The 26518-nt window shown below is 37.3% G+C and overlaps 1 protein-coding gene across 2 annotated transcripts in view; it reads left to right on the forward strand.

Moving 5' to 3' along the window:
- Positions 1-26518, forward strand: part of myo1f (myosin IF) — a 50768-nt gene that overhangs the window by 7343 nt on the left and 16907 nt on the right. For both annotated transcript variants that reach the window (XM_055164980.1, XM_020933346.2), the window contains exons 3-15: positions 9006-9134; positions 15289-15378; positions 15808-15902; positions 16106-16193; positions 16662-16751; positions 17039-17170; positions 17831-17965; positions 19998-20130; positions 23227-23423; positions 23506-23586; positions 24150-24236; positions 24326-24412; positions 26247-26414. In XM_055164980.1, the coding sequence (XP_055020955.1) occupies positions 9006-9134; positions 15289-15378; positions 15808-15902; positions 16106-16193; positions 16662-16751; positions 17039-17170; positions 17831-17965; positions 19998-20130; positions 23227-23423; positions 23506-23586; positions 24150-24236; positions 24326-24412; positions 26247-26414 (1512 nt within the window). The remainder of the gene's footprint in view (positions 1-9005; positions 9135-15288; positions 15379-15807; positions 15903-16105; positions 16194-16661; positions 16752-17038; positions 17171-17830; positions 17966-19997; positions 20131-23226; positions 23424-23505; positions 23587-24149; positions 24237-24325; positions 24413-26246; positions 26415-26518) is intronic.

Here is a 26518-nt window from a genome sequence, read left to right on the forward strand (position 1 = left end):
CAACTTCCGTAAACACAGAGCACACTGGCTCGCTGCGGTTGACGTTGTCGTGTCTCCAGTGCACATGCGGGACACTTTTGGGCCGTTTTACGTTCACACAGCTGATCACATACAAGTCGCATTTAATTGGAAATGTGAACGACCTCGCAAAAACATCGGATTTCACAAAAAAATCTGAATTGAGCGTTAAGCCCTGCAGTCTGAACGTAGCCTAAGTGTCACAGTCATGATTTAGCCTTTATTTTTTACTGAACCGTATCTAATTGATTTGAAATATATCATATTGAATAGCACTGAATCTTAAGCTCACTGTATTGAGATGTGTATCATATCGTGGCTTATGTATCGAGGTATGTATCGTATCGGCAACTTCTGAATGATACCCAGCCCTAATCTACATACAGTTCCCTAGAAACACATGTTATTATTGTAAATGAGGAAGAGTACAAATGCTTTCTGATAATATATACGGTGCTGTGGGGCTGTGATTGACTAAAGAAATTCTTCAAGACATGCCCTGCCGCTTGATTGGTCGATTAAAAAAGGGGACATGGCAAATGCGTTCTATTCCATAACTATTACGTATCTCTGTGTATCTGAACCAAACTGCACACGCACCACTACACCTACATGCAAAAATGACTATTTATGCAGAAAAAGAACTAGGAAATCATGTACTTATATAAAGACAGATGTGAATCATGAGTTAATCTGCCTTTTTAAATACCAAAAAGTACCAGATTTTCAACTCATGCACTGACTTCCTCTTTCTGCCTTTATTGACCCATAAAAACTCTATCATCTAAATCTAAAAGCTGCATTTGGATGTTTGTTTCTGTAGATATGTTATTTCTCTGACTAGAATGTTCCAAAAGTAGATAAGGTCAGATAAGGGCTGTTGGTGTTTAAAGGTGAATATATGAAAATAGATGATGTGAAATGACTTTAGTTTCTGTCTGTACGGCGCTCTGTTCTGTACGAAATAGGACAATACACTTCAGCAATGATTTTTGAACCACAATCCCTATCTGTAGAATCACACATAGTGCAGTGATCTCTTTGCAGATAAAACTTTAAGACCTGAGTAGTCTTGCACACACACACACACACACACACACACACATACACACATCAGAGATTTTAGACAATTGGCTATAGTGGAAGACATTTGGGAACATGTGGTTGACGACTTCCGGTGTAGTTCCCGACACTGGGCTTGTGATTAAACCGTGGATTCAGCAGCGGCGTCTTCACAACCTGCCAAAGCTTTTCCATGAGGGGACGGGACTCTAATCATGTCTTTGATGTCACTCACATACAGCTGGTTGTAACTGTTGCCAAACGTAATGGAATGCCACACTGACATTTTAATTTTATTTTATTAAGTTAGTCAAATTTATAATATGCAAATTAATAGCCCGAGAAAAAACTAAGAATTCAGTTACATCTAAATGAAGAAAACCAAGCTATTTTTCCAGATTTTGTCACTTCCTACTAGCCAGGCTGGTGCCACCTCGTGCGTCTGCTCAATTGAATTGCTCTCCAGCGACTAGGTCAGGAATCAAAATACACTAGACGGTTTGCAAGAACCCCGGAAGCTGTAGGCCGCGCACCGGTCAAACTGTGAAGAGCTGTGAAGCCATGACGTCAAACTCAAGCACCTGTCTGGGTCCCTTTTGTTGTACAGCACAACAGTAAACAAAGTGGTCAAGATGGATGTAGACCAGGGGTGTCAAACTCATTTTGGTCCAGGGGCTGTATCCAACCTACTTTGATCCCAAAGGGGCTGGATCAGAAAACTCTTGGCATATATACCCCAAAAATATCAATAAGTTCAAATATTTGTGCAGAGAAACGCAACTCTATTACAGAAATCTTTTTTTTAATTGAGGAAGTTTTTCTTTTACAAAATATTATATTATGAACAACCTGAAACTTTAAGAAAAATGGCAATTTCAACACAATGTTTTAACATTAACTTGTATGCAAACAGGAATAAGTCTGTTTTTCTTGGACAATCCTGCACTCAGTGTCCACTTTTCTCATTTTGGACATTTTTCTGATGAGGGTGTCACGGTCAACAGTCAAAATGATCGTCCTTTAAGAGCGTCTGGAAAAGAGACAAGTCTTCATTTGTGCTGCTCTGGTGGGAGGGGCCACGTACAGAGGCACTGGAGACACTGCTCTGCTAAGCGGCGCAGAAAATTACCAATATTTTAATAGAAAATATAATTAAAATATTTTAGTAGAAATTCAGCCGAGGGCCAAATTAAAGGTCGTATGTTTGACACTCCTGATGTACAGTAGATGAAGACACATTCAGTGTTAAAGCTGGAACAAAGAGAATGTTTAGAATTTTATCAAGGGGAAAGATGTTATTGCTCTTCTTCCTAATAGATTTGGGAAAAGCTTAATATACCAGTTAGCTCTGTTAGTGGTGCATTACATACGTCATGACCAAATAGCAGCAGTTGGTTAAATATCAACCAAGCCCTGATGAAGACCAGTTTTGGTTGAAACCTGTTGGCTTTGGTCATCTAAATAAAGGTCTTTTAACTGTATATTTTTCCTCGTGCGACTTCTTTGGAGTGCCTGGATTCTGTTGGTTTTAAACTTTGATCCTTTTTCCAAGAGCATCCACTACCTGCTCCCACTGATTGGAACACCTGCAGCAAACAGCCACTTTTTTTGTTTTCTCTCCAAAAAAAGGACCCGCCTACCATCAAGTAAACCAATCCTAAGGCTGCGAGGTCAGGCGGGTTCCATGAAGTGAAGCCGGCTGATGCTCAGGCTAAGATACTACAGCCAATAGAGCCCAAAGGAAGTTGTCATCTGCATGTTTAGAATCGTCTCCCGGTTTTGTGATGTAAGCGTGAATAGAGCTACTCAGCAGTTACCATGGTGACCCAATGCACACATTAGCAAACACTGTCAAAAAAAGTCTTAAGATTTCACTATAAAACTCAGGAAAAAAACTACATTTATTTAAACAACGTCTTTTCAGGAGCCTGTGATCAAATCGAGCGTTCATGGTCTGTTTAACACATAAAAGGCAAAACTAATGAACTGAAAAACTGTTAATGCAATGTGTGAGACTTGTTTAACACCTCTGTCTGTGTTCAAATAAAGGTGAGATTAAAGTTTAACAAATATTTTAAATACCAAAATGAGACTTGCCGTTACACTGTCTGAGAATATCTACTTATCCGTGATGTTCTTTTCCAGATCAGTCCATCTCAAAGAATTAGAATATCATGAAAAAGTGCCTGTTTTTTGATACTCATTTCAGAAAGTCAAACTCATATATTATACAGACTCATGACACAAAGAGTGAAGCTGTCAAGTCTTTATTTCTTGACATTTTGTGGCATGATTGTGACTTACAGATAATGAAAACAAGCAGACAAGAGACAGATCCTCAACCAAAAAGTTACACAATGCAGCTTTAAACAGCAGCTTTTATACTCATTTGACTGAAGAACAGTTAAAATCAGTATATTTAAGATTTTACTGAACACTTTACATTTTTCCTTCCAGTTTGTAATTTTTTTAGGTGTCAGATTTTATCTTTTTTAGGTGTAACTCCTCTAATGTACACAGAGATGACTAATTGTCAAATAAAATGATAAGAAAGCACTTTTATCTTGTTGAAATAATGTTGAAAGTATCAGAGAAAAATGGTTTCTTGCGTGTAAATTGTGTCAAACTTGTGGCATCGGTGACAATCTTTACTACCTGCAATACTATGTCATTCTATGCCCTTTAAATGGTCTCTCGGTGTGGGTCAGTGGGCTACACAATCATGGTGAAGGCACGAAAGGTCTTGCAGCTGAAAAAAGACTAAACCAGGCCAAGTGTGGGTGCATCTATAGATTAAAGTGAATTGTATTTTTGAGTGAAATTTCCCAAAGCCACATTGATATAAGTGAAAGCTTCAGGTTTCAAATACAAAAGAAATCAGAACAGCACTTGTGCAAAAAGAGAAAATTGTGACAAAGAGAAGTGAAAGAGAAAATGAAAAAGACTGTAAGAGTTATTTTAAAATTAATTGTACAGCAGTTTCTAAGTAATTACAGGAAGATCTAATTATTGGGTTTTCTTATTGTAGGCATCAAATTTTTCTCAACTAATGTCACACGGATTACACATGGACATCAGTCAGTTCTACCTTTTTTTCTTCTTCTTCATGGACTTTAACAGAAAAGAGGAGTATTATTGGAACATTGGAAAACTCAAATTTTCCTAAAAACTGGGTTAATACTGATTTTTGGACCTATTTTGCAAAATTTACTATCTGTGTTACAGTTCCGCTTTTTATTTACCGTCTCAAAGTTGCATTTGAAGTGATTCATGCATGTTTGAATAAGAAACTTTTGTTTAATTGGTTATTTTCAAGATGCCATTTTGCCGATCAGCCCCATCGGCTCTATTCAGGCTTACGTCACAAACCAGGAAGACGTTTGGAAACATGCGATGACAATTTCCGGTGGGCTCTGTTCGCGCTTAAGTCTAACAAAATCTAGGAAACATGAGAAAATGGACCAGTTTTCTTCATCTCCATGTCATTGTAGTGTTCTGTTTGTTCGGCTCATCAACAATTACAACGATACCTCAGTTTTCATCGTTTTCTCGCTGATGCACAACTCCAAGGACGCCAAATTCCAGATGATTCCAAACAGCACAGACGTATGCAGTCTTCATTTTACCACTGATCACTTTTACTTCAACGGGTTTTATCACAATTGTAGCAGGCTCATAGAACTATAATAAAATCAGTGTCGGTAACTACAGCGGAAGTTGTCATCACACGTCTTCCTAGTTTGTGAGTGAAGTGTCACCGCTACCGGTATATGCCCACTGCTTTAAAATAACTCCATTCTCCAAGTTTATTTTCTTAATCTGTGATACACATAAGGTTCAGCAGTGTTCTGTAGTCATTTTGGTACAATTGAAAAAAAAAAAGCTTTAACTTGGAAGACAGAGGACTTGTTTCTTTTATTAAGTAAATTGAGATGAATATTTAAAATGTGCAAATTAAAACATATGATACACTGGTGTCAAGTATTATAACTATATAACTGACAAACTCACAGTAGGTGTTCTTTAACGTTTCCTTTGGCATTTATATTTGTTTACATCCCCTTTAGCTATTGATATTTCAGTAGCTAATGAGGATCTTGGCAAACAAAGAAATTCTATTTGTCAACTGGACGAAAGTTTCTTTTGGTCGAATACGTTTCGCATCTCATACACGATACTACTTCAGTTCTGGTTGGACACTGAAGGAACGAGCGAATGACACTGAAATTATTCTGAAACTAACACATCTACTTGTTTACGGTTTCTGTTTGTAGCTCGGCTTATTGCTCTTGCCCTCAGTGTTGGGTCTTTTTAGCAGATTTGTTTATGGTCATAATGGAGCTTTCACACCTCTGGACCTGACCTGGCTCTCCCAAATGTTTTCTTTGTTTGTTTTGATTTAAGTTTGAGGATGGAGCTGTAAACAGGAGATAGATCATGTCTGAGGCCTCTGTTTAAGAAAGGATTTTCTTTCTTAACAAAAATAGGCTCTTAACTCCCCTCTCAAACCGTTTGCCATAGATTCTACCTGGATGACTGATAGATTGTACACACATCTAATGAGGGTCTTATTAACAACTTAAACCAATATGGCGACAGGTGGCAAAAAACGATCAAAACAGCAGGTTTAAGACACAAAAAGACACACATTGAGCATAGGATGACCACATTTTCAAAATAAAAAACTAGAACATTCCTGGTTTGTGGTGATTAGTAATAATAATCTTGTGAAACCAGTGCATCATTACAGAGAACTGTTCTGTACTCAGCACTAATGTGAGCCAGTATAGTCATAGTTTATTTCTGTGTTGGTGATTTTTAAGAAACTTTTCTGTATTTTACCTAAACAAATGACAATGTATGTCTCTCTTTATTATTGGCAGGGATCAGATTGGTCAAAAATAGGGACTCCTGGGACAATTCACTGATTTTGGATAAATCTGATGGGACAGGAGACACAGGGCTCAAAACTGGGACTGTCTCACGTAAATAGGGACGTCTGGTCACCCTGATTTAAGATCATTTCAATTTCAAAGTAATTTATTTTGAAACCTACATAACTGCAAATTTGGAGGTGGATAACTGCAGCATAGTAGCCTGACCACTGACTTTATATTAGAAGCTCAACTGCTGATATTAGTTTCTGGGGCTCACATCTGATTGGTCAAAAGAAGTTACATGACAAAAATACACTGTTGAAAATGACTAAAGATAGATTCAATAGTTGTAGGCTCCATTCAAACTGAAAGCAAAAAGTAAGAAATAGTTAAGTAAAAATACAGTTTCATGTGTACACCTGGGTTTGGATGGTTGCTATGAATAAAATTGTGAAAAGAGCGTGTAACATTGTGCATTCTTGTGTCAGTCATAATCTGAGGACATTTTTTTTTTCAAGGTTCAAGGTTCAAAGTTCAAGGTTCAAGGTTCTTTATTTGTCATTCAAGCATATGAGAGAAACACATGACAGAACCAAATGTGCTTCCCAAGGCCCAGAGCAAGATAAAAACATTAATAAATAAGCAATATTTAAAAAGTAAGTACATCAAAACAACAACATTTAGCAGTTTCAACAGATAAGTACAAGTAAAACGTGTGGCGAGATAGGGAGGCAGCCCAAGCAGGAAGTCAGTGTGCACTGTTCAAAAGTCTGACAGCCTCAGGAAAAAAGCTGGACTTCAGCCGAGATGTTCTGGCTTTAATGCTCCTCAGTCTCCTCCAAGAAGGCAGAGGAACAAACAGGTGGTGGGAGGGGTGCGAGGGGTCCCCCATGATCCTGGAGGCCCGTCTCCTGCAGCCTTCCTCATAAATGTCACTTATGGGTGTTTGCTTTGTGGTCATTTGAAAACAAGAATTTCTGTATTTTGGCCAAACAAATGACAATGTATGCTCCTCTTTACTGTTGGCTGGGAGAAGATTAGTCAAAAAATTGTGACAGTCCAGTTTTAGACCTGATGTAGTCCTGGTTTAATTTTAGTTTAGTCCTGGTTGAGATCAAATTGGTCAAAAATAGGGACAACTGGGACAAATTACTGGTTTTGTGTAGGGTGACCAGACATCCCTAATCCCTATTTACCCGGGACAGTCCCACTTTTAAGCTCTGTATCCCCTGTACCAGCAGATTTATCCAAAACCAGGGATTTGTTCCAGTTTTATACAAGTAATGTCCCAAGTGTCCCTATTTTGATCAATTTGAGTTAAACCAGGACTAAGCTAAAACTAAACCAGGACTACATCATGTCTAAACCAGGACTAAAACAGGATTATCACAATTTTTGACTAATCTGATGCCTACCAACAGTAAAGAGGAGCATAAATTATCATTTGTTTAGCCAAAAAACAGAAAACCATGTCTGCAAAAGCCACGTCAGATTATGACTGACACAAAAATGCACAATGTTACACGCTCTCACACACCTTCACAATTTTATTTATACCAACCACCCCAACCCGAGTGTGTCCCAGTTTAGAATTCTGAAAATCTGGTCATCCTAGTTTTGTACAAATCTCATAGAACAGGGGACACAGGGTTCAAAACTGGGATTGTTCCGATAAAAAGAAATGTCTGGTCACCCTACTGTAACACCGGCTAAAATATCATAATATATCATCATTCAGGTCAGTTAGCTGCACATTGACATATCAGGCGAACAGCTGTGAGTTATCTGGGTGATCTGTGTGCGCTGTTTCTTAAAAGTGACCATTTTAAACATGACTTCACCTCTGCTGTGACCTGTTGCCGGGTAACTTGCCTCCACTTCCTGTAACGTCAAACCACAGTGGTTTTATTCTGAATGTCTGACACAGAGGTGGAAGAGAAGCAAAAAAGTACATGTTCTGTGAACATTCAAATAATAGTACTTCATTAGAAGTACAAGGAAATGGCCCAAGAAGTAGTAAATTAAAAAGTAATTTAATAAACTTTTCTCACGTCTAGACTTACTCAGAACGGAAGAGAAACCAAAACTTTTACTCAGTAGTGTTACTTAAAATATTTGTTTAGTCTCCTGCAGCTCATCTTCTAACACTACAGCTGCACTCAAACTGTGAGAGATACAAGACTATATTTATACTATAATACTCCCTACAACTGTACAACAACTCAGCCTTATGTAACAGATAATACTCCCTACAACTGAACAACAACTCACATTTATGCAGCAGATAATACTCCCTACAACTGTACAACAACTCACATTTATGCAGCAGATAATACTCCCTACAACTGTACAACAACTCACATTTATGCAGCAGATAATACTCCCTACAACTGTACAAAAACTCAGCCTTATATAATAGATAATACTCCCTACAACTATGCCACAACTCAGCCTTATGTAGTGGATAATACTCCCTACAGCTGTACAACAACTGAGCCTTGTGTAAGAGATAATACTCCCTACAACTGACAACAACTCAGCGTTATGTAACAGATAATACTCCCTACAACTGTACAACAACTCAGCCTTATGTAACAGATAATACTCCCTACAACTGTACCTCAACTCAGCCTAATGTAACAGATAATACTCCCTACAACTGTACCTCAACTCAGCCTTATGTAACAGATAATACTCCCTACAACTGTACAACAACTCAGCCTTATGTAACAGATAATATTCCCTACAACTGTACAACAACTCAGCCTTATGTAGCGGATAATACTCCCTACACCTGTACCTCAACTCTTGCTCTTTTTTGCTACTTATTTAGAATTGATTATTACCATTTATACTTTTACTCTTTGTTATTATATTATATTGTGATGTGTGAGCTACTGTGTCCAAATAATTTCCCTTGTGGATCAATAAAGTTTGCCTAAGTCTAAGTTTAAGTCTAAGCTCTAACAAACGTCCTATTTCAGACATGGACTTAACTATGTTTCAGATACAGACTTATAACCATTCTCCTGTGCTCTTTGTTTTTAGGCCAAGTATCACTGGCAGAGTCAGAATGTGAAGCAGAGTGGAGTGGACGACATGGTGTTGCTCTCCAAGATCACAGAGGACGCCATCGTGGAAAACCTCAAGAAGAGATACATGGACGACTACATCTTTGTATCCTAATGCTCAGAATGAAGGTTCAATCTGGGGCTGTGCCAAAGATCTATGCCCCACTTTCATTTGTCACCCACTCTCGTCTGAAATATTCAAATGGAAACCGCAGTGAGCAAAATGAGACTATAACCACCTCAGATGCATTTTAGAGCTGCTTTTAACCCTCTCAGGCTCAAATAAATTTTTAGTATCAGGAAAAATCTGATATTTGGGGAAAATTATTATATGGCGTAGTAATATACAATCCTGACTTTTTTATCCTTTGTAAAAAAAAAAAAAAGTAGTTTGCACTTCTGGCAGGCCGTTTGCATGTAGCCATTCTTGCACAGTCTGCATCGTCCACGTTTATCAACATGGATGGGAGAAAAGACTCCTGAGTAAAAAAAGCTCATAAAATATGGATGTGGAGTAAGTAGGTAATTGGAATTAAGCTGTTGCAAATCTGCAACACCTGCCTGGAGAGGGTTAAAATATATATGTATAGATTTGTAACAGTCATTTTAATTTTAAAGGTCCATATTACATTATTTTCTGATTTTAGGCTTAATTTAGACTATGTTGTAATGTTGTTTCCTCATCACAAATATTCCTGGAGTTATGTTTTGCTGCATTCACATGTTCTTCTCTCAAACTGAAAACACTCTCTTCCACATTGTGATGTCATGTGGTGATACAGGAAGTGCCCGACTATGTTTTCAAACTTCAAACATCTGGATAATTTCAGCCCTGGAACTGCCAATCTCTACTTAACAAAAGCTTCAAAACGACTGCTTCATGACATCACAAGGTGGAACAGAGTATTTTGAGGTTTGGAGATGTAGACTGACTAATAATAAAAGATTACTCAAACATGTAGGAATGAGACGAAACACAACTCCGGGTATGTTTATGATGAAGTAACAACATTACCACATGCCCACAAAGGTCAATTTTGCGTAATAAAGGACCTGTAAACGGGATTTGGACTTTATCAAGCGTCAAAGCTACATATAAGTACAGGCTATCTGCATCAAATCCTCTTCTTCCTCTTCTGCTCATGTCATAACAGCTCACTTCCGTTTTTGAAAATGCACAGGCCCAAATTTGGAGTGAAGCTAAAACTCTGTAAGAACCTGCAGTTGACATCATTACATTAACCGCACTGCAAGAACATTTAGTATTAAGGTCTTTAGTGATGACTCAAAACAACACTTCCTCTTGGTAAACAAATTTCTTTTTAAAGGTTTTGCAGTGTGTAGGTTTTCTGGTAGAGGGTCTGTCAAATGTGGCAGGAGACCAAAACCATGGAGGTATTTTTGAAGTTTTTGAAGAGGTAACAGCAGTCTAGCACGGCTTAAAGAGAAAGTTCAGAATTTTGGACATAGGATCTCATTTCCTAGTGAGCCAGAGTGTTGGAGACGTGTGGAGACACTTTTTAAAATATTCCATCCAGTCCTTGTATTTGCAGAGGTCACTGATGCTAGGCTAGTGCATGTCAATGGCCATAGTTATTCTGCCACTAAAAACAGTCTTACCCACTCCACAAAACACCCGAAGCAAATCTATTATTACACCAAACTGTCACTGTAAATGTCTGTGTTGATAGAATAATGTTTGAAATAAAACTAACTTTGTATCACATGAATCGTCGCAGGTTGAGGGACTATTTTCTCATATATCAGTCCGCCGCTGCTAAGCTTTCTATCAGGAAGTACAACTCACTGCTGCTGCTCAGACATACATCTTTCAAATGCAAGGTTGGTTTTACTTCTAAAATTATTCTATCAACACAGACATTAACATCGGCAGTCTGGCGTAATAACAGAGTTGCCTATTGTGTTTTGTGGAGTGGGTAAGACTGTTTTTAGTGGCAAGATAGCTATGGCTGTTGACATGCACTAGCCTAGCACCAGCGACCTCTGCAAATACAAGGACTGGATGGAATATTTTAAAAAGGGTCTCTACATGTCTTCAACACTCTGGCTCACTAGCAAATGAAGCCCTTTGTCCAAAATTTCGAACTGTTCCTTTAAGCCATGCTAGAATGTTGTCACTTTTTCAAAAACTTTAAAAATACCTCAATGGTTTGGTCTCGTGCCATACTGTGAAACATTACCGACAAAGCGATAACATCTCTACGGAGAAAAGCATTTGATGGACTCTTCACTAGAAAACCTACACACTGCAAAATATTTAAAAAGAAATACATTTGTTTATTAAGAGGAAGTGTTGTTCTAAGTCATCACTAAAGACCTTGATACTACAGTTCCTGACAAAAGTCCTGTCGCTTATCCATTTTGTAGAAACAAAAGCTTATAACCTGACTTTAAATTAATCGATTGGTTTTAGAAATGTCTCATATGAAAGCTAAAACCCTCCCAAATTATGCTCAATAAACTAAAATAAATTTGCTTCACTGAAGAAAGATTGATCATTTAATGAACACAGAAAGGTCAGATTTTGGCAAGACAAAAGTCTTGTCGCCTACAGAAAATTGAACAAATAATTTACTTCAAATACAAAAATATGTTGCATAACGTCAGTGAATGAAGTAGTGGTGCTGTGAGATCCATATTTAATATCTTGTATGACTTCCGTGAGCTTGAAGGACGCATCCATGCAGTTCGACAATGATTCATACAATTTGTTGATGAAGTCATCAGGAATAGCAAAGAAAGCGTCTTACATGCCTCCCAGAGTTCATCAAGATTCTTTGGTTTTGCCTTCCATGCTTCCTCTTTCATTCTACCCCAGACATGCTCAATGATGTTCATGTCTGGTGACTGGGCTGGCCAGTCCTGGAGCACCTTCATCTTCTTCGCCTTGAGAAACTTTGATGTAGAGATAGAAGTATGCGATGGAGCACCATCCTGCTGCAAAATTTGACCCCTTTTATGGTTGGGAATGTAAGAGGTAGTTAATGCTTCTTGATATTTTAGGTTATTGATATTGCTTTCCACCCTGCAAATGTCTCGCACAGCCCCATACTGGATGGAACCCCAGGCCATGATTTTTCCACCACCAAACTTAACTGTTTTCTGGGTGAATCTTGGATCCATGTAGGTTCCAGTAGTTCTCCTGCAATATTTGCGGCGGCTGTGATGTAATTCAACAGAGGATTCATCTGAGAAATCCACCTTCTGCCACTTTTCCAGTGTCCATCCTTTTAGCAGGCTGTGGGCCTTGGCAAATGCCACACGGTTTTTTAATTGCCTTTTGTTTAGTGCTGGTTTCTGTGCACTGATTCGACTATGGAGGCCATTTCGAGGCAGAATTCTACATACTGTTGTGGTTGACACAGGGACTTGAGGTGACCAGGCCTGGTGGAGTCTGCTGCAGTGGAAAAGGGGCTGGCCTTGGATTTTTGAACCAACAAACGGTCCTCCCCAGCAGTTGTCTTGCGGGGTCTGCCGGACCTGGGCTTGTCAAAAACATCTCCAGTCATTTCAGATCTTTTTCTTATTCTTTGTACTTGACGCTGAGACACATTGAAGGTGTCACCACCTCAGCAGTGGATCTGGTCTTCAGCCTCTTGATAATTAACGCTTTGGTCTCAGGGTGGATCTTAGGCATGTTGTCAGAGGTCAAGTTGCAGTTGATGTGAAGGTCTGGTGTGCTGGGCTTCTTTTTATACACACCCACTAACTGATTGATCAGTTACTGATCACAGGTGAGGCTGTAATCTAGGATTGGGTGCATCATATGACAAGGCGACAAGACTTTTGTCTTGCCAAAATCTGACCTTTCTGTGTTCATTAAATGATCAATCTTTCTTCAGTGAAGCAAATTTATTTTAGTATATTGAGCATAATTTGGAAGGGTTATAGCTTTCATATGAGACATTTCTAAAACCAATTGATTAATTTAAAATCAGGTTATAAGCTTTTGTTTCTACAAAATGGATAAGCGACAAGACTTTTGTCAGGGACTGTAAATGTTCTTGCAGTGTGGTTAATGTAATGTAATGGCTCACTACTAAATGAGGCCCTATGTCCAAAATTCTGTCCCTTTTTAGCTCACCAGAGTCAGTTTTGTGTAATCTGGGACCTTTTTGAGAATTTAATCTGTAATAAAATGCAGTTATATATGTTCAGTAGTAAATTGAATGACTTCAGTTGGTCGTCTCCAAGTAGCCTGTTTAAGTAGTTGGAACTACGCTTGGTGTAGTTTCTTCATTTACATGCAGCCACAGTGTCTGCATGTGTCTGTATTATTACACTGAGCTGATGACACATAACAAAGAAGTGGAGGCAGGTAAAAAAAAAAGTACCAGTGTAGGCTCTATGCAAATATATCACCCAAAACCAGACAAACTTATCAGTATTTTTGCTCACTGGAATCAGATTAAGGTCTTTTAGATTAAAATGTAAACTCAATAAATAAACACACAGTAAAACAGTGATTAGACAGTGAGTAAAACAATGAATTCAACTCAGTTCATAAGCCTTTATACCTAGAAAGCAGCTAAGATGTAAGTGTAAAATGTATCAACACCAAATCTACTTTTCAGAGCTTTTAAGTTGTATTTGAAATGATTTGTGCATGCTTTAGTACCGGTAACCTTTAATCGCTTATTTTCAAGAAGCCATTTTGCCTATATTTCCCATTTTCTTTGCCACCAGTTCACATCCTTTGTTTTGCAGTTCCTTCATTCTCCAGTTTTATTTTCTTAAACAGTGATGTATGTAGGATTTGGCAGCGCTGCGTCGTCATTTTGGTACAAATGAGTAAAAATCTGCTACTTGCTTGTGTGGTCTGTAACTAGGCTCTTCTGGGTTCATTTTGTCTCGGTTTTAAAGTAAGACATAAACATTCTTTTGGTCAGACAGGAGAATCTGTTTACCAGTCCCCTGCTGTGTGACGCTTTCTGCAGGACTGCATCATGTGTGTGTGTGTGTGTGTGATAAACTGTGACGAGGGAGCGTGCACCTTACCACACACGCGGGATGCAGTCCTGGTGAACAAACTCTAAAACAATCGCGCTTTCTTTTCACCTTATTCTGGAAGTTGCAAAGTTCATTATGGACTGTAAAGCCATTTTAAAGCCATCAGAGAATTGGTGCGGTGTTGACTTGTTGTTGGGTGTGCAAAAATATTGAAATATCGATATATTGTATCATTAAATGTGGTGATACTATAGGCTGCTGTACTGATATATCACCAAGAGTATTTTTTGATATATTTTACTAAATAATTTTGTTAAAACGCTACAGTTTTGTTTCTTGTTCAGAGGACGGAAACTTGTTTATGCGACACATTTGATATTTTTACTGTTTTGAGGATTAAAATGTGTGTTTCAGATTCACTTTGCACAAGAAGTGGTTTAACAAAGACTTTGAGTATCACAGCCATGATTTTGAAATTATTTTTTATTGAACCATATCGAATCCATTTGAAATATATCATATCAAACTGAACGTGGACTGTATCAAGATATGTATCGTATCGTGGCCTGTGTATTGAGGTATGTATCATATCGGCAACTTCTTAATGAGACCCAGCCCTACTTGTCGGTGCACAGGAAAACTGAACATTTTACACAAATGAACTGACTTTATGTCATGTTTAAGATGCAAAATGTTTCCCAAATTCTCTACTGACATGAATCGGCTCCCTGTTTAACTGGAAGTAGCACCACAAAAAAACTTATTTAAGAGCGTTTAGAGACTAAAGTGGGCCCAGTGGAATAAGGTGGATCTCCATAGAGGGGCTACCAGCTGCATGTTTATGGTGGTGTCAGCTCCCACTGGGCACCACAGTTTTCTAATACAGAAGTCAGTTAATTTGTTTTTTTTTTATTAAATCATTTTAGATCAATATTGCAATTGAAAATGTCCAAATTATAACGTTATGATCCAGATCCACAGATGTCAACAATTATAACTATGTAACAGACACACAATAGGTCTTCTTTAACCACAATATTCCAACCGAGTGAATGTCTGACACCTTTCTTTTCCGAAATGCATTATTATTGAGTCAGGATATGAGACAAACTATTTGCAGTTAATGTTGTCACAGTAGTAACATTTCAGAGTTGATTTTGATATAAAGTCTAATTAAAGTTTTCTTCTTTCCATTCCTTTTTAGGCAAATGTAAAGATGCATGTTTTGTTGTTGTTCTTATTGCTGTATGTGATTGCTCTACACTTGCCTCCTTGACCTGCGTGTTTAGACTTACATTGGCCCTGTGTTAATCTCAGTAAACCCGTTCAAACAGATGCCCTACTTCACTGACCGAGAGATCGAGCTGTACCAAGGAGCTGTGAGTAAAACCAAATATTCTCCTACTTTGACATATTATTAAAGGTGCAATGTGTAACTTTTTGGATGGGGGTCCATCACCTGCTTGTTTTTATGGAGATATCACTGCTCTGTCTGGAAGGTTTCACAGGAGGACATTCAACACCTCTACCTTATATTTATCAGTTACAAATGGTTTTAGAGCTCAAAATACTTAGAAAACAAACATTCTGAATGTGAGCAGGGTCGCCTCTCCACAGTTCTGCCCTGTAATTTGGTCTGATTTGGTCTCCATGAAGATAGAAAGATTTAATGCTGTGAAACATTCCAGGTAATCTGCATGGGGAAAAGCATTTGAATGATCCTTCACCGGAAAAGTTACACAATGCATCTTTAATATTACATTATAATAACAAATGTTAATCTCTGCACATTTTTTCATTTTCCATAGGCCCAGTATGAAAACCCTCCTCACATCTATGCACTGTCTGACAATATGTACAGAAACATGATGATTGACGGAGAAAACCAATGTGTTATTATAAGGTATTATTGTATTATACAATACAAATATACACGTTGGAGAGAAAAAAGATACAGTTATATACATATTTTCAAATGTTTGTGTATTTTTTGCATTTCTATCAAATTATTTCAAATGTATTAATTTTATAAGCACAAGAAGTGTGCATGTATCTAGTACATGTATCATCAACACAAAACAGTTCATCTGTTGTTCTTGTGTGTAGTGGTGAAAGTGGTGCAGGAAAGACTGTGGCTGCCAAATACATTATGGGCTACATTTCCAAAGTATCAGGAGGCGGATCCAAAGTGCAGGTAAGATTTAAAGTTGCATTGCATAACTTTTCTGCTAGTCTCCATGGAGATAGCTTTGTCTGCAGTGTTCCATAGTATGACCTTGAATGTTTTCACAAAACTGACTCTTGTGCACTATAAGCCATGTTATAATACTGTTGCTCAAAATGTTCTGTTCCACCTTGTGATGTCATGTAGTGGTGGCTTTCATGTTAACAGCTCCTTTTACCTTTTGTTCAGTAGACACTGGCAATTCTAGGATCTCGGTGGAGATAAATACATTAGTACATACATACAAATTGATTTTATTCATACTGTGGAACATTCCAGGCAGAGGAAAAATGAGCAGGTGACAGACCTTTCACCAGAAAAATTACACAGTGTATCTTTAACTGGTTTGAATAGGGCTCACAAATAGTATTCCGATGAGTACTGCGTCATACATATTTCTGTGTTGTATTTTATTTCTTGTATTCTTTGTTTTTGTAGCATGTTAAAGATATCATCCTTCAGTCCAATCCACTGCTGGAAGCTTTTGGAAATGCTAAAACTGTCCGCAACAACAACTCCAGTCGATTTGTGAGTCAACTGCTACTATTGCTGCTATGTTGTTACTAATATTTTTGTCATTTATAAGAAAAAGCCTCAGTTTTAATTTGCAATCTCTCAGAACTATACGATCTTTTTGTGGTTGAGGAAGTGTCCTCAAGTATGATCACAGTTTATCTCCATAGAGGTATATATAGACCGCTGCCTTCCATTTGAAATGATGTCATCCTTCAACTCTTGACACCATGAATGCAACATAAAATTGAGTAAAGCTGTCTTTTATGCTTGCTAATTTATTTATTTTCTTCCTTTTTTAGGGAAAATATTTTGAAATTCAGTTCAGCAGAGGAGGAGAACCTGATGGCGGGAAAATTTCAAACTTCTTGTTGGAAAAGTCTCGAGTCGTGAGCCAAAATGAGAATGAGAGAAACTTCCACATTTATTATCAGGTCAGAAAACAGCACTTAAATCTATGTACAACAACCACCTACGTACATATTATTATACTGCAGGTGGAAAAGAAATTATAAACTTAACTCAACTTAAAATTTTAAAAAGTACTATGTCTGTCTGTTGTCATGAAATGTTTTTCTACATAAATTAGGTATTTTATGTGTAAAAAATTTGCATATCTGACATATGATCTAAAAAGTGTATAGAGACAGGTTTAAATTTCACCTGCTTTATTTTTTGAGATATTGGATACAAAAAAAATTAAGAAGATTTGGGATATATATATATTTTTTCTAGTATTTGAATGAACTAGATTTGTCTAGAAATTTGTCTAAAAAATTTTTTCACTTTTGCCAATTTATTTTATTTTTTTTTTTTCAAACTTAGCCATAGAATTAGACATTAACAAATCAAATTGTTAAGTACATGATTGGAAAGTTTTAGTATGGAGATGCTTTTAAAGTGTATGGTGGTGCTTTTTATGTCCCTATGTGAGAAAAATGCATTGTGAGAAATTATAAAGTCCCACAAAATAATATCAAATGAAATAATAAAACATGTTTAGTTGTTTTATTTCAGAATTTACATATTTTAAGACAAAAGTGACCGAGTGTCTGGTCTTTCTCATGCTTTGTGTTTGTGCTGTTCTCCTCCAGTTGCTAGAGGGCGCCAACGCACAGCAGAAGGAAGGCCTGGGCATCATGACTCCTGACTATTACTACTACCTCAACCAGTCTGGCACCTACAAAGTGGATGGGACCAATGACAGCAAAGACTTTCAGGAAACTATGGTACAAACAACAAACTGCATTTACTCAAACAACTCATGAGCATTTAAAAGAAACATTTGTAAAATTAACTGTAACTGTAACTGATCACGTGGTCTGGGCAAATTTGTATCGAACTGAGGTCCAGCCGTTTGAAATTGTCTATTGTCTATTTACTCAAATAAAACAAAATGGTAAATACTAATGAGTTCAACCTTCTGATGAAAAAAAAAAAAAAAAAAAAAAAAAAAAAAAGTGTAATTTCTGTGTAATTTAGGTTGATAAAATGACTATCCAAATACTGTATATACATTTGTTTTTGAAGATTTTTTGAGCCAGGTGATTATGTCTTTGTCTGGAATATCCCACAGTATGGTATTAAACTAATCTAGCTTTGTAGAGACAAGCAGGTGAGGCTACCAGGTCAGGTTACAGGTCAGATCTGTGAAGAGGCAACCCTGCTCACATTGAGAATTCAAGTTTTACTTTGCAACGTAACATTTGTAACTGATGTGTAAGGATTTGATTTGTAGTACAGTTGACCTAAGTGAAGCTGAAGCGATCCAACTTGAGGTCAGTTTGATCATTGTAAAAGTTCAAATCCAAATCCACTTTATTTCTACAGCACATTTTACAAACAAAGCAATTTCCAAAGTGCTGCACAGAGATCATAAAATGAAGACAACAAAATTTGGTCATACCAGTACTAAAACAATAAAATAAAACCAGTAAGATCAAACAAAAGCAAGACCAAAATAGCAGTAAATAAGTCAAATAAATAAAAGACAAAGGACCACACAACTCATGCCGTGTTAAAAGCCAGAGAATAAAATTGGGTCTTAAGATGAGACTTAAAACACTCCATTCTGGTGGCTATTTACGGAAAAAATTGATTTTGACATAATATTTGATTACTAAATTTGCTGACAATTATTTCAATCGATTAGTTGTTATTTATCTGATTAGTTGCTGTTAAGATTATCATGGTACCATTGTTCTTCCCCCAGTGGCTTTAAAGACATGTCTAATTACTTTTTTCCAGTAAGAAAGAAACATGTCCTTGTGACTCCTTCTCTCTTCACACAGCTCAGCCTAAAGTCAAATCCATGTTTACTCTGGCCTGTATGTACCTGTATGTGCTGGTTTGCATGGCTTTTTTTTTTACTCCTTAAAAAAACATTGTTCACATGAAAAGCAAATAAGGTGGTATATCCCATTTATCATCCTGCCAGTGTGTTTCTAAAAGGTGCATTGTGAGGGTCTGAGATACTATTGTTTGTCTACAGCTACGTTTATATGGTGACAGTCTGAACAGAAGACACAATAGTGGCGTTTTCGGAAGGAAATCTGCATGCATACATGTGGAATTTGATTGGGTATGCATGCCAGGCGGCGAGGAGGTGGCGCTGGGTGGTGATGTATGTGACATAAACGTGTACATGACGTGTACATGACAGCAGATCTGACCAGAGTTTTGCGTCTTGGGCAGTGTAGACGGAAACGCTACGGTGGAGCGTATTCAACTTTTCCACTCTGGAGGGTGGTTTCAGATATTTGCATTTTTAAGCCCCAAAAACACTGTCACTGTCTAAATGAAAGACACTTCCGGTAAAATATTTTGTCGTTTTTACCTGCAAGCTTTCTCATGTAAACAGGCCCTACATTTCCAAAGATCAAAATGTTCTCTTCCACCTTGTGATGTCATGAAGCGGTAGTTTTCTTGTTAAGAGCTACTGTACCTTTTACCTTTAGTTCAGTCGAGATTGGTAATTCCAGGGCTGAAATCATCCAAATGATTCTAGTGAAGGTTTATGGAATTTGAAAACACAGTTGAGGACTTCTTGTATTATCACTTGACATCACAAGATGGAACAGAAAGTTTTCAGTTTGAGAGAATAACTCTCAAAATAAATATGCAGGATTTGTGTGTTAAACGTGTGAATGAAACAAAGCGCAACTCCAGGTCTGTTTTGTAACATAGCTCAAAAATAGTGCTATATGAACCCTTTAAAGGTAAACCTATCTAACTGTTGTGTCTTTTGTGTTTTTCGTGCAGGAGGCCATGCATGTGATCGGTATCCCAGTGCAGGTGCAGGCGCAGGTGCTCCAGATCGTGGCTGGGATCCTCCATTTGGGAAACATCAGCTTCATCGAGGCTGGAAACTATGGCCAAGTGGAGAGCACAGACTGTGAGTTCACACCCCAACACCCAACCCTTCAGATAACAGCGTCCATGTTTACTCTAGCACAAAGAGACGCCTGTCGCAATACACACAACTATAATGTCATGTTTTCCATTTATTTAAACAGCTCATATTACGCTATTTTTTAATCTGTGTTATAATATTGTTTCCTCTTCACAAACATGACTGGAGTTGTGTTTTGCTTCATTCACACATGTTTAACACACAAAACCTGCAGACTCCAACCTGAAAACACTCTGTTCCCAATTATGATGTCATGTGGTGATACAAGAAGCACTCCACTGTTTTTTTAAACTCCAAACACCTTCACTAGAATCATTTGGATGATTTCAACTCTGGAAAACTAGCTGGTAACTTGAAAACTACCACGTCATGACATCATAAGGTGGAACAGAGCATTTGGAGATGCAGACAGGCTATTAATAAATGATTACTCAAACTTGTAACTTGTTTTTGAGGAGATAACAACATCATAACACAGCTTAAAGCTCATAAATCAATTTTGCGTACTATAGGACCGTTAACTAAGGCTTTAACTAAGGCTGTGTTCAGACAGCAGGGCTTAATGCTCAATTCGGATTTTTTTGTGGAATCCAATTTTTTTGCGTGGTCGTTCACATTTCCAATTAAATGCAACATGTATGTGATCTCCAGTGTGAACTTTAAATGCCCCGAAAGTGTCCTGCATGTGCATTGGAGTACACTAGTCCTAGGAAGTAGCCTAAACTCTGAGCCTGTCTCCCAAAATATGGTTCAGTTCTTCGTAAAATGAACAGGTTACATGTCCACGGCCGCTTTGTTTGTTTGTCTTTAGCCTCCTTGTACTCTTTATTTTTTGTTAACATTGGAGCCAGGACCCCCTGTAGCCGCGCTCGGACATTTCTTTGGCAATCATTTCAAAAAACTCCCGGTTCCGATAAGACCCCTCCAGTTTGGCCTGAATACAGCGATCCCCCCAGATATTAATGAACTCACTAACCTCGCTTTCTCTCCATTGACGAGACTTGGAGGCTTACTCCAAGGTGGGATGAATGTGACCTGGCCGTTCAGACTGAAGTCGCGTGTCAAAAAATTGTATATGTATCAGTTTTAGGAGCACATATCCAAGTGGCTTGTATCTGTGTCACTTCAGGCTACAGTCTAAATGTAGCCTAAATGTGCAGGGCAGTTTGTCTGTTCTGAAACCTCAAATTAAATTTACAATAACATATATGTGAGAATTCTACTGTAATATGCGTAGGAAATATTGTAATTAAACTGATTTTTCCACTGTCTCTTAACTGTCCATCTGCGTCTGTAAATTGGCTGTGTGTCTCCTCGGGGACAGGAGGAGTTACGTTGGGCATGAGCTTGTCCTCCCCAAAGACCTTGGCTAATTAATACTTCTGTTTGTCTAGTCTCAGCTTTGAACTTCACTGCAGATACTGAATATAATTGGTGTTTACCTTTAGGCAGTCAGACATTGCACTGGTATTATTTATTAAAGACACAAAATATACAAAAAACAACCGCCACCAATGGCTACATTCATACACTCTGCAGAATTAATAGAAATCACATCAAAATTGCAGTTTAACAGTTAGCAAGACATACTGTATTTCTGTCTTTTTTGTGAATTTTTCTGGACATGTTTTAACAGAATCCTGTTATTAAAATAAATAGCAAATCTATCCATAATCACAGTGCTTAGAAAAATCATTTATTTTTATGTACAAATTTTTTTAGCAATCGTACATCACTCTGGGAAAGGTTATGCAGGAAAGGTCCCTCATCAAACCAGTTTTTATTATTATTATTTGCGTTACTCCGTCACCCTGGGAAATGTTACGCATTTCAACACATTAGGGCTGATTATCATTCAGAAGTTGCCGATGCCTGAGATGGGGACTTGCAAGTCGTGACTTGGACTCAAGTCAGACTTGAATCACTATTTTTAGGACTTGAGACTTGACTTGATAAAAATGGATCAAGACTTGGGACTTTACTTGGACTTGAAGGTTAATGACTTGGGACTTGACTTGGGCTTGAACCTTGCGACTTGAGAAAACTTGATGCTTCTGCTAAAAAAATATATGTTTCTAGAAAATAATTTTCTCTTTACAGTTGATACATGCAGTGCTTAATTTTACAGGAACAAACTTCAACATATCCCTCCCACTTCTCCAAATTGTGTAACTTTGGATGTAACTGTAGTGCTGTAGTGTAATATGGTATCCTCAAAGGTCTTACAGTTACAGTACAGTAAAATAGATCCTTCCATTTCAGAGCAGACTACATGACATGACAAAATATTTAGCACTTTTAAATTTTAATTCTTTCTGTTCTGACCATAATGATTCACACTAAGATCTTGTCAAGACATTTAAAAAGGAAAAAAGTGCATTCCTACAACTCTTATATAAATACTCATAACTAAATATACCATGACTTTTTAAGTACAATTTAGTTTAAGTCATATAAATTGCAAAAATCTAAGCTATATTTGGTATTTTGGTCTGAAGACTTGAAATGACTTGAAGCTTAAAGCAAGACGACTTGGACTCGACTTGGACTTGCCTGTATTTGACTTGGAACTTGACCCGGACTTGAGGTCAAAGACTTGAGACTGACTTGAGACTTGCAATACAACGACTTGGTCCCACCTCTGACCGATACAATACATACCTCGATACAGTACACTTTTGGTTTGATACGATATATGGTTCAATAAAAAATAATGGCAAAATCATGGCTGTGATACTAAAACGTCTTTGTTAAACCACTTCCTGTGCAAAGTGAATATGAAACACACCCATTTTACTCCTCAAAACAGTGAAAATATGAAATGTGTTGCATGAACAAGTTTCCTTCCTTTAAACAAGCAACAAAACTGTAGCGCTGTTACAAAATAATGTAGTAAAATATACCAAAAAATACTCTCGGCGATACATCGATACAGCAGTCCCTGATATTGATACTGTATTGTTACATTATTTATATTTTGATATTTTTGCACACCCCTAACATCCATACTATTTTCTGACTGGTCCTTACATCTTATGATTTTTCTGTGGGTTGTAAATTTGTAAAAATTTTTTCCAGTGTTGGCGTTCCCTGCATATCTGTTGGGCATAGACCCGAGCAGACTCCAGGACAAACTGACCAGTCGGAAGATGGATTCCAAATGGGGCGGAAAATCTGAGTCGATAAACGTAACTCTGAACCAGGAGCAGGCCACATACACCAGGGACGCCCTCGCCAAAGCCCTCTACGCCAGGCTCTTCGATTATCTGGTCGAGGTACTCCAGGATCTGATTCATGGAGTGAGAAAGTGAGAAAGTTCACACAGAAAATGACATTAAGATTTATTTTTTGCTTTAGGCAATTAACGGAGCGATACAGAAGCCCCATGAAGAGTTCAGCATTGGAGTTTTGGACATTTACGGTTTTGAGATCTTCCAGGTCAGTCTCTTTAAAATAGTATCGAGTTGTACAGTAGAGTAGAGAGATTGTTCAGGACTGTTGCCCTGGCAATTAATAATTCAAATAGTGATAGATGATACTGACAAAAATGTGGGTTTATTGAGATTACGATCTTAAAGGAGCACTAACTTTTTTATTGCCAAAATGAATAAAAATTAAAATAAAATAAACATACATTCTGGCTATGAACAAGGTCGCCTCTCCAAAAATCTCACCTGTAACTTGGCCCAGATGATCTTACCTGTGTGTCTCCATGGAGATAAATAAATTCAGTGCCATTATGTGGAGCAATCCAGTCAAAACCATGATGTTTTTATGGAGACTAGAAAAGTTAGTGCACCTCTAAAACCTTATTATTGGAAATCAATAAATGTGCTGCTTTTTGCTATTCTACATTTTTATTACTATCACCGCTGAAATATTCATAATTGATAATATTATAATCTTTAAATTGACAAAAGACCCACAATACTGTATGTGTCGCAATGCTTTAAGATGTAGAATGTTGTATTACTGACAATGTTTTTTTGTTTCCTCAAAAGAAAAATGGTTTTGAGCAGTTCTGTATCAACTTTGTCAACGAGAAACTACAGCAAATCTTTATCGAGCTGACCCTGAAGGCTGAGCAGGTACTTTAATCATTTGTTATTATTATACATTCTTAAATACAGTATAAATGAAACATGTTACAACTACCAGTATGTGTTCTTTTTCATAGGAAGAGTACGTGCAAGAGGGAATCAAATGGACTCCTATTGAGTATTTCAACAACAAAATCGTGTGTGACCTGATAGAAAACAAACTGGTAAGCTTTAGATAGGCACAGGGCTGCATATGTCTACCTGTCTTGTTGCTATAGTGACTCCACAACCTTCATTCAAAGCTTATCTTGTGTGTATATTTAGGTTTGTATAATGTTTGAGCAAGGTACAATTTCTATTGTAAAACCAACCTACTGAAAGTTTCCATTCTCATGCTGCCAGTTGGAGTAATAAATATGTGTGATATGTGAAGTGTTCTCTGGTCACTGTTTTGTATTGACTCTGTAAAATACATAATTTCGGTAACACTTTATTTTAGGATGCCCTTATTAACACCTAACTACCTGCTACCTGCTTAATTAATATTTATTCAGCCCTTATTAATGTCTAATTCCTTCATAAGCTTATTCTCCTATTAGTTACATATTAACAAACATTTTCCTATTAATACACTCCTTATTACTGCTCATTAAATATGACAGTAGGAAATATTTGTCCATGAATTATGAGTCTAATAAACTTTTAGCGCAAATAAATAAAAACTAAATTTCTTGTGCTATTTGTCCTTAACAACACAATTTTATTAAAATCATAATTCATATACAAAAATGGCCTAGTATCATATTAATAAGTAGTAATAAGAAGTGTATTAATAGGAAAGTGTTTGTAAATATGTATTAATAACAGAATAAGCTTATGAGGATTTAGACATTATTAAGAGCTGAATAAATACTAATTAATGACAATTTAACTATTTACAACTATGCTAATTAGCAGGTAGTTAGATGTTAATAAGTTACCATAATTTCTTTTTAATGTTGAGATTTAGACCTCCACCAAGGCAGTAGCTTCAATTTTTTCGATTTTTTTTCAAGGAGCTGTAACAGATTTTTACTATCTTAAAAATATGAAAAACAAAACTATTTTGTTTTAAACACTTTGCAATGGTCCAAAGTTATTCGTCACTTACCTTATGCATTCTGAGCATCCTAATTATTCACCCCAATGAGTTTATGCAGGTGTTTCACACCTTTCTGAGACCTAAGAGACTAATGGTGCACTTCCTGATTATCGGACAATGTAACACTTTCTAATTAGATGCAGACAATATACAAAATGTATAACAGATGGGCCCCACCTCTTCATAGTGGCATTTCACAATAACTAGTCATATTTTTTACACCTACATGTCTGATCCAGAGTTTGATTTATTTGAATAATCACAAAAACAACTCAAATACGACTTAAAGTAAGATAAAGATGCATGAACACTTTTATAGTTTGGATAAAAGGTCATAGGAGCTGAATGTTGTAGATTTTTCCCTGTAACCTAAGACCCACTTTTATTCTCTGGCTTTGTGTGGTCCTCAGTGTCTTTTATTTAATTTTTATATTATTTCATAAATTTTATGGGTTTGCTTTTTTTAGAACTGGCAAGGTTAAAGGTACACTTTTCGGTTGAGAGTCCATCACCTGCTTGTTTCTACAGAAATGTCATTGCTCTGCCTGGAATGTTCCACAGTATGACATTAAACAGCTCTACCTTAAATTTATTCAATTACAGGAGGTTTTATAGCTCAGAAATCACTAGAAAAACTGACATTCTGACTGTGAGTGGGGTCACCTGTCCACAAATCTGACCTGTAACTTGGTCTGGTTTGGTCTCCATGAAGCTAACATTTGTATAGAGAAAAGCATTTGACGGACCCTCCACCAGAATAATTGCACCTTTAATTCAGCATTTATACCCTCCGCTGTATAGCTTGTTTGTAATTGTTGTAATTTTTTAATGTAATCTTTATATGTGCGGCATCTGTTTTATTTATAAAATGTGCTGATTTGGATTTTTGTAACCCTTCTCCACCTGTCGGTCTGCAGAACCCGCCCGGTATCATGTCAGTTCTGGACGATGTTTGTGCCACGATGCACGCCAAAGGAGAGGGAGCTGACGGGACTCTGCTGCAGAAGCTCCAGGCGGCTGTGGGGACCCATGAGCACTTTAACAGCTGGAACTCAGGCTTCGTCATTCACCACTACGCTGGGAAGGTACTGTACAAGTCCACAACCAACCAACCAACCACATAACACTGCACTGATTATATTGCAATTATCAAGATCAGAATTTTGATCTTATCATGATTCATGTAATT

This window comes from Boleophthalmus pectinirostris, unplaced genomic scaffold, assembly GCF_026225935.1.
Source record: "Boleophthalmus pectinirostris isolate CB_2022bp ecotype Guang Dong unplaced genomic scaffold, ASM2622593v1 HiC_scaffold_7, whole genome shotgun sequence".
NCBI lineage: Eukaryota > Metazoa > Chordata > Actinopteri > Gobiiformes > Gobiidae > Boleophthalmus > Boleophthalmus pectinirostris.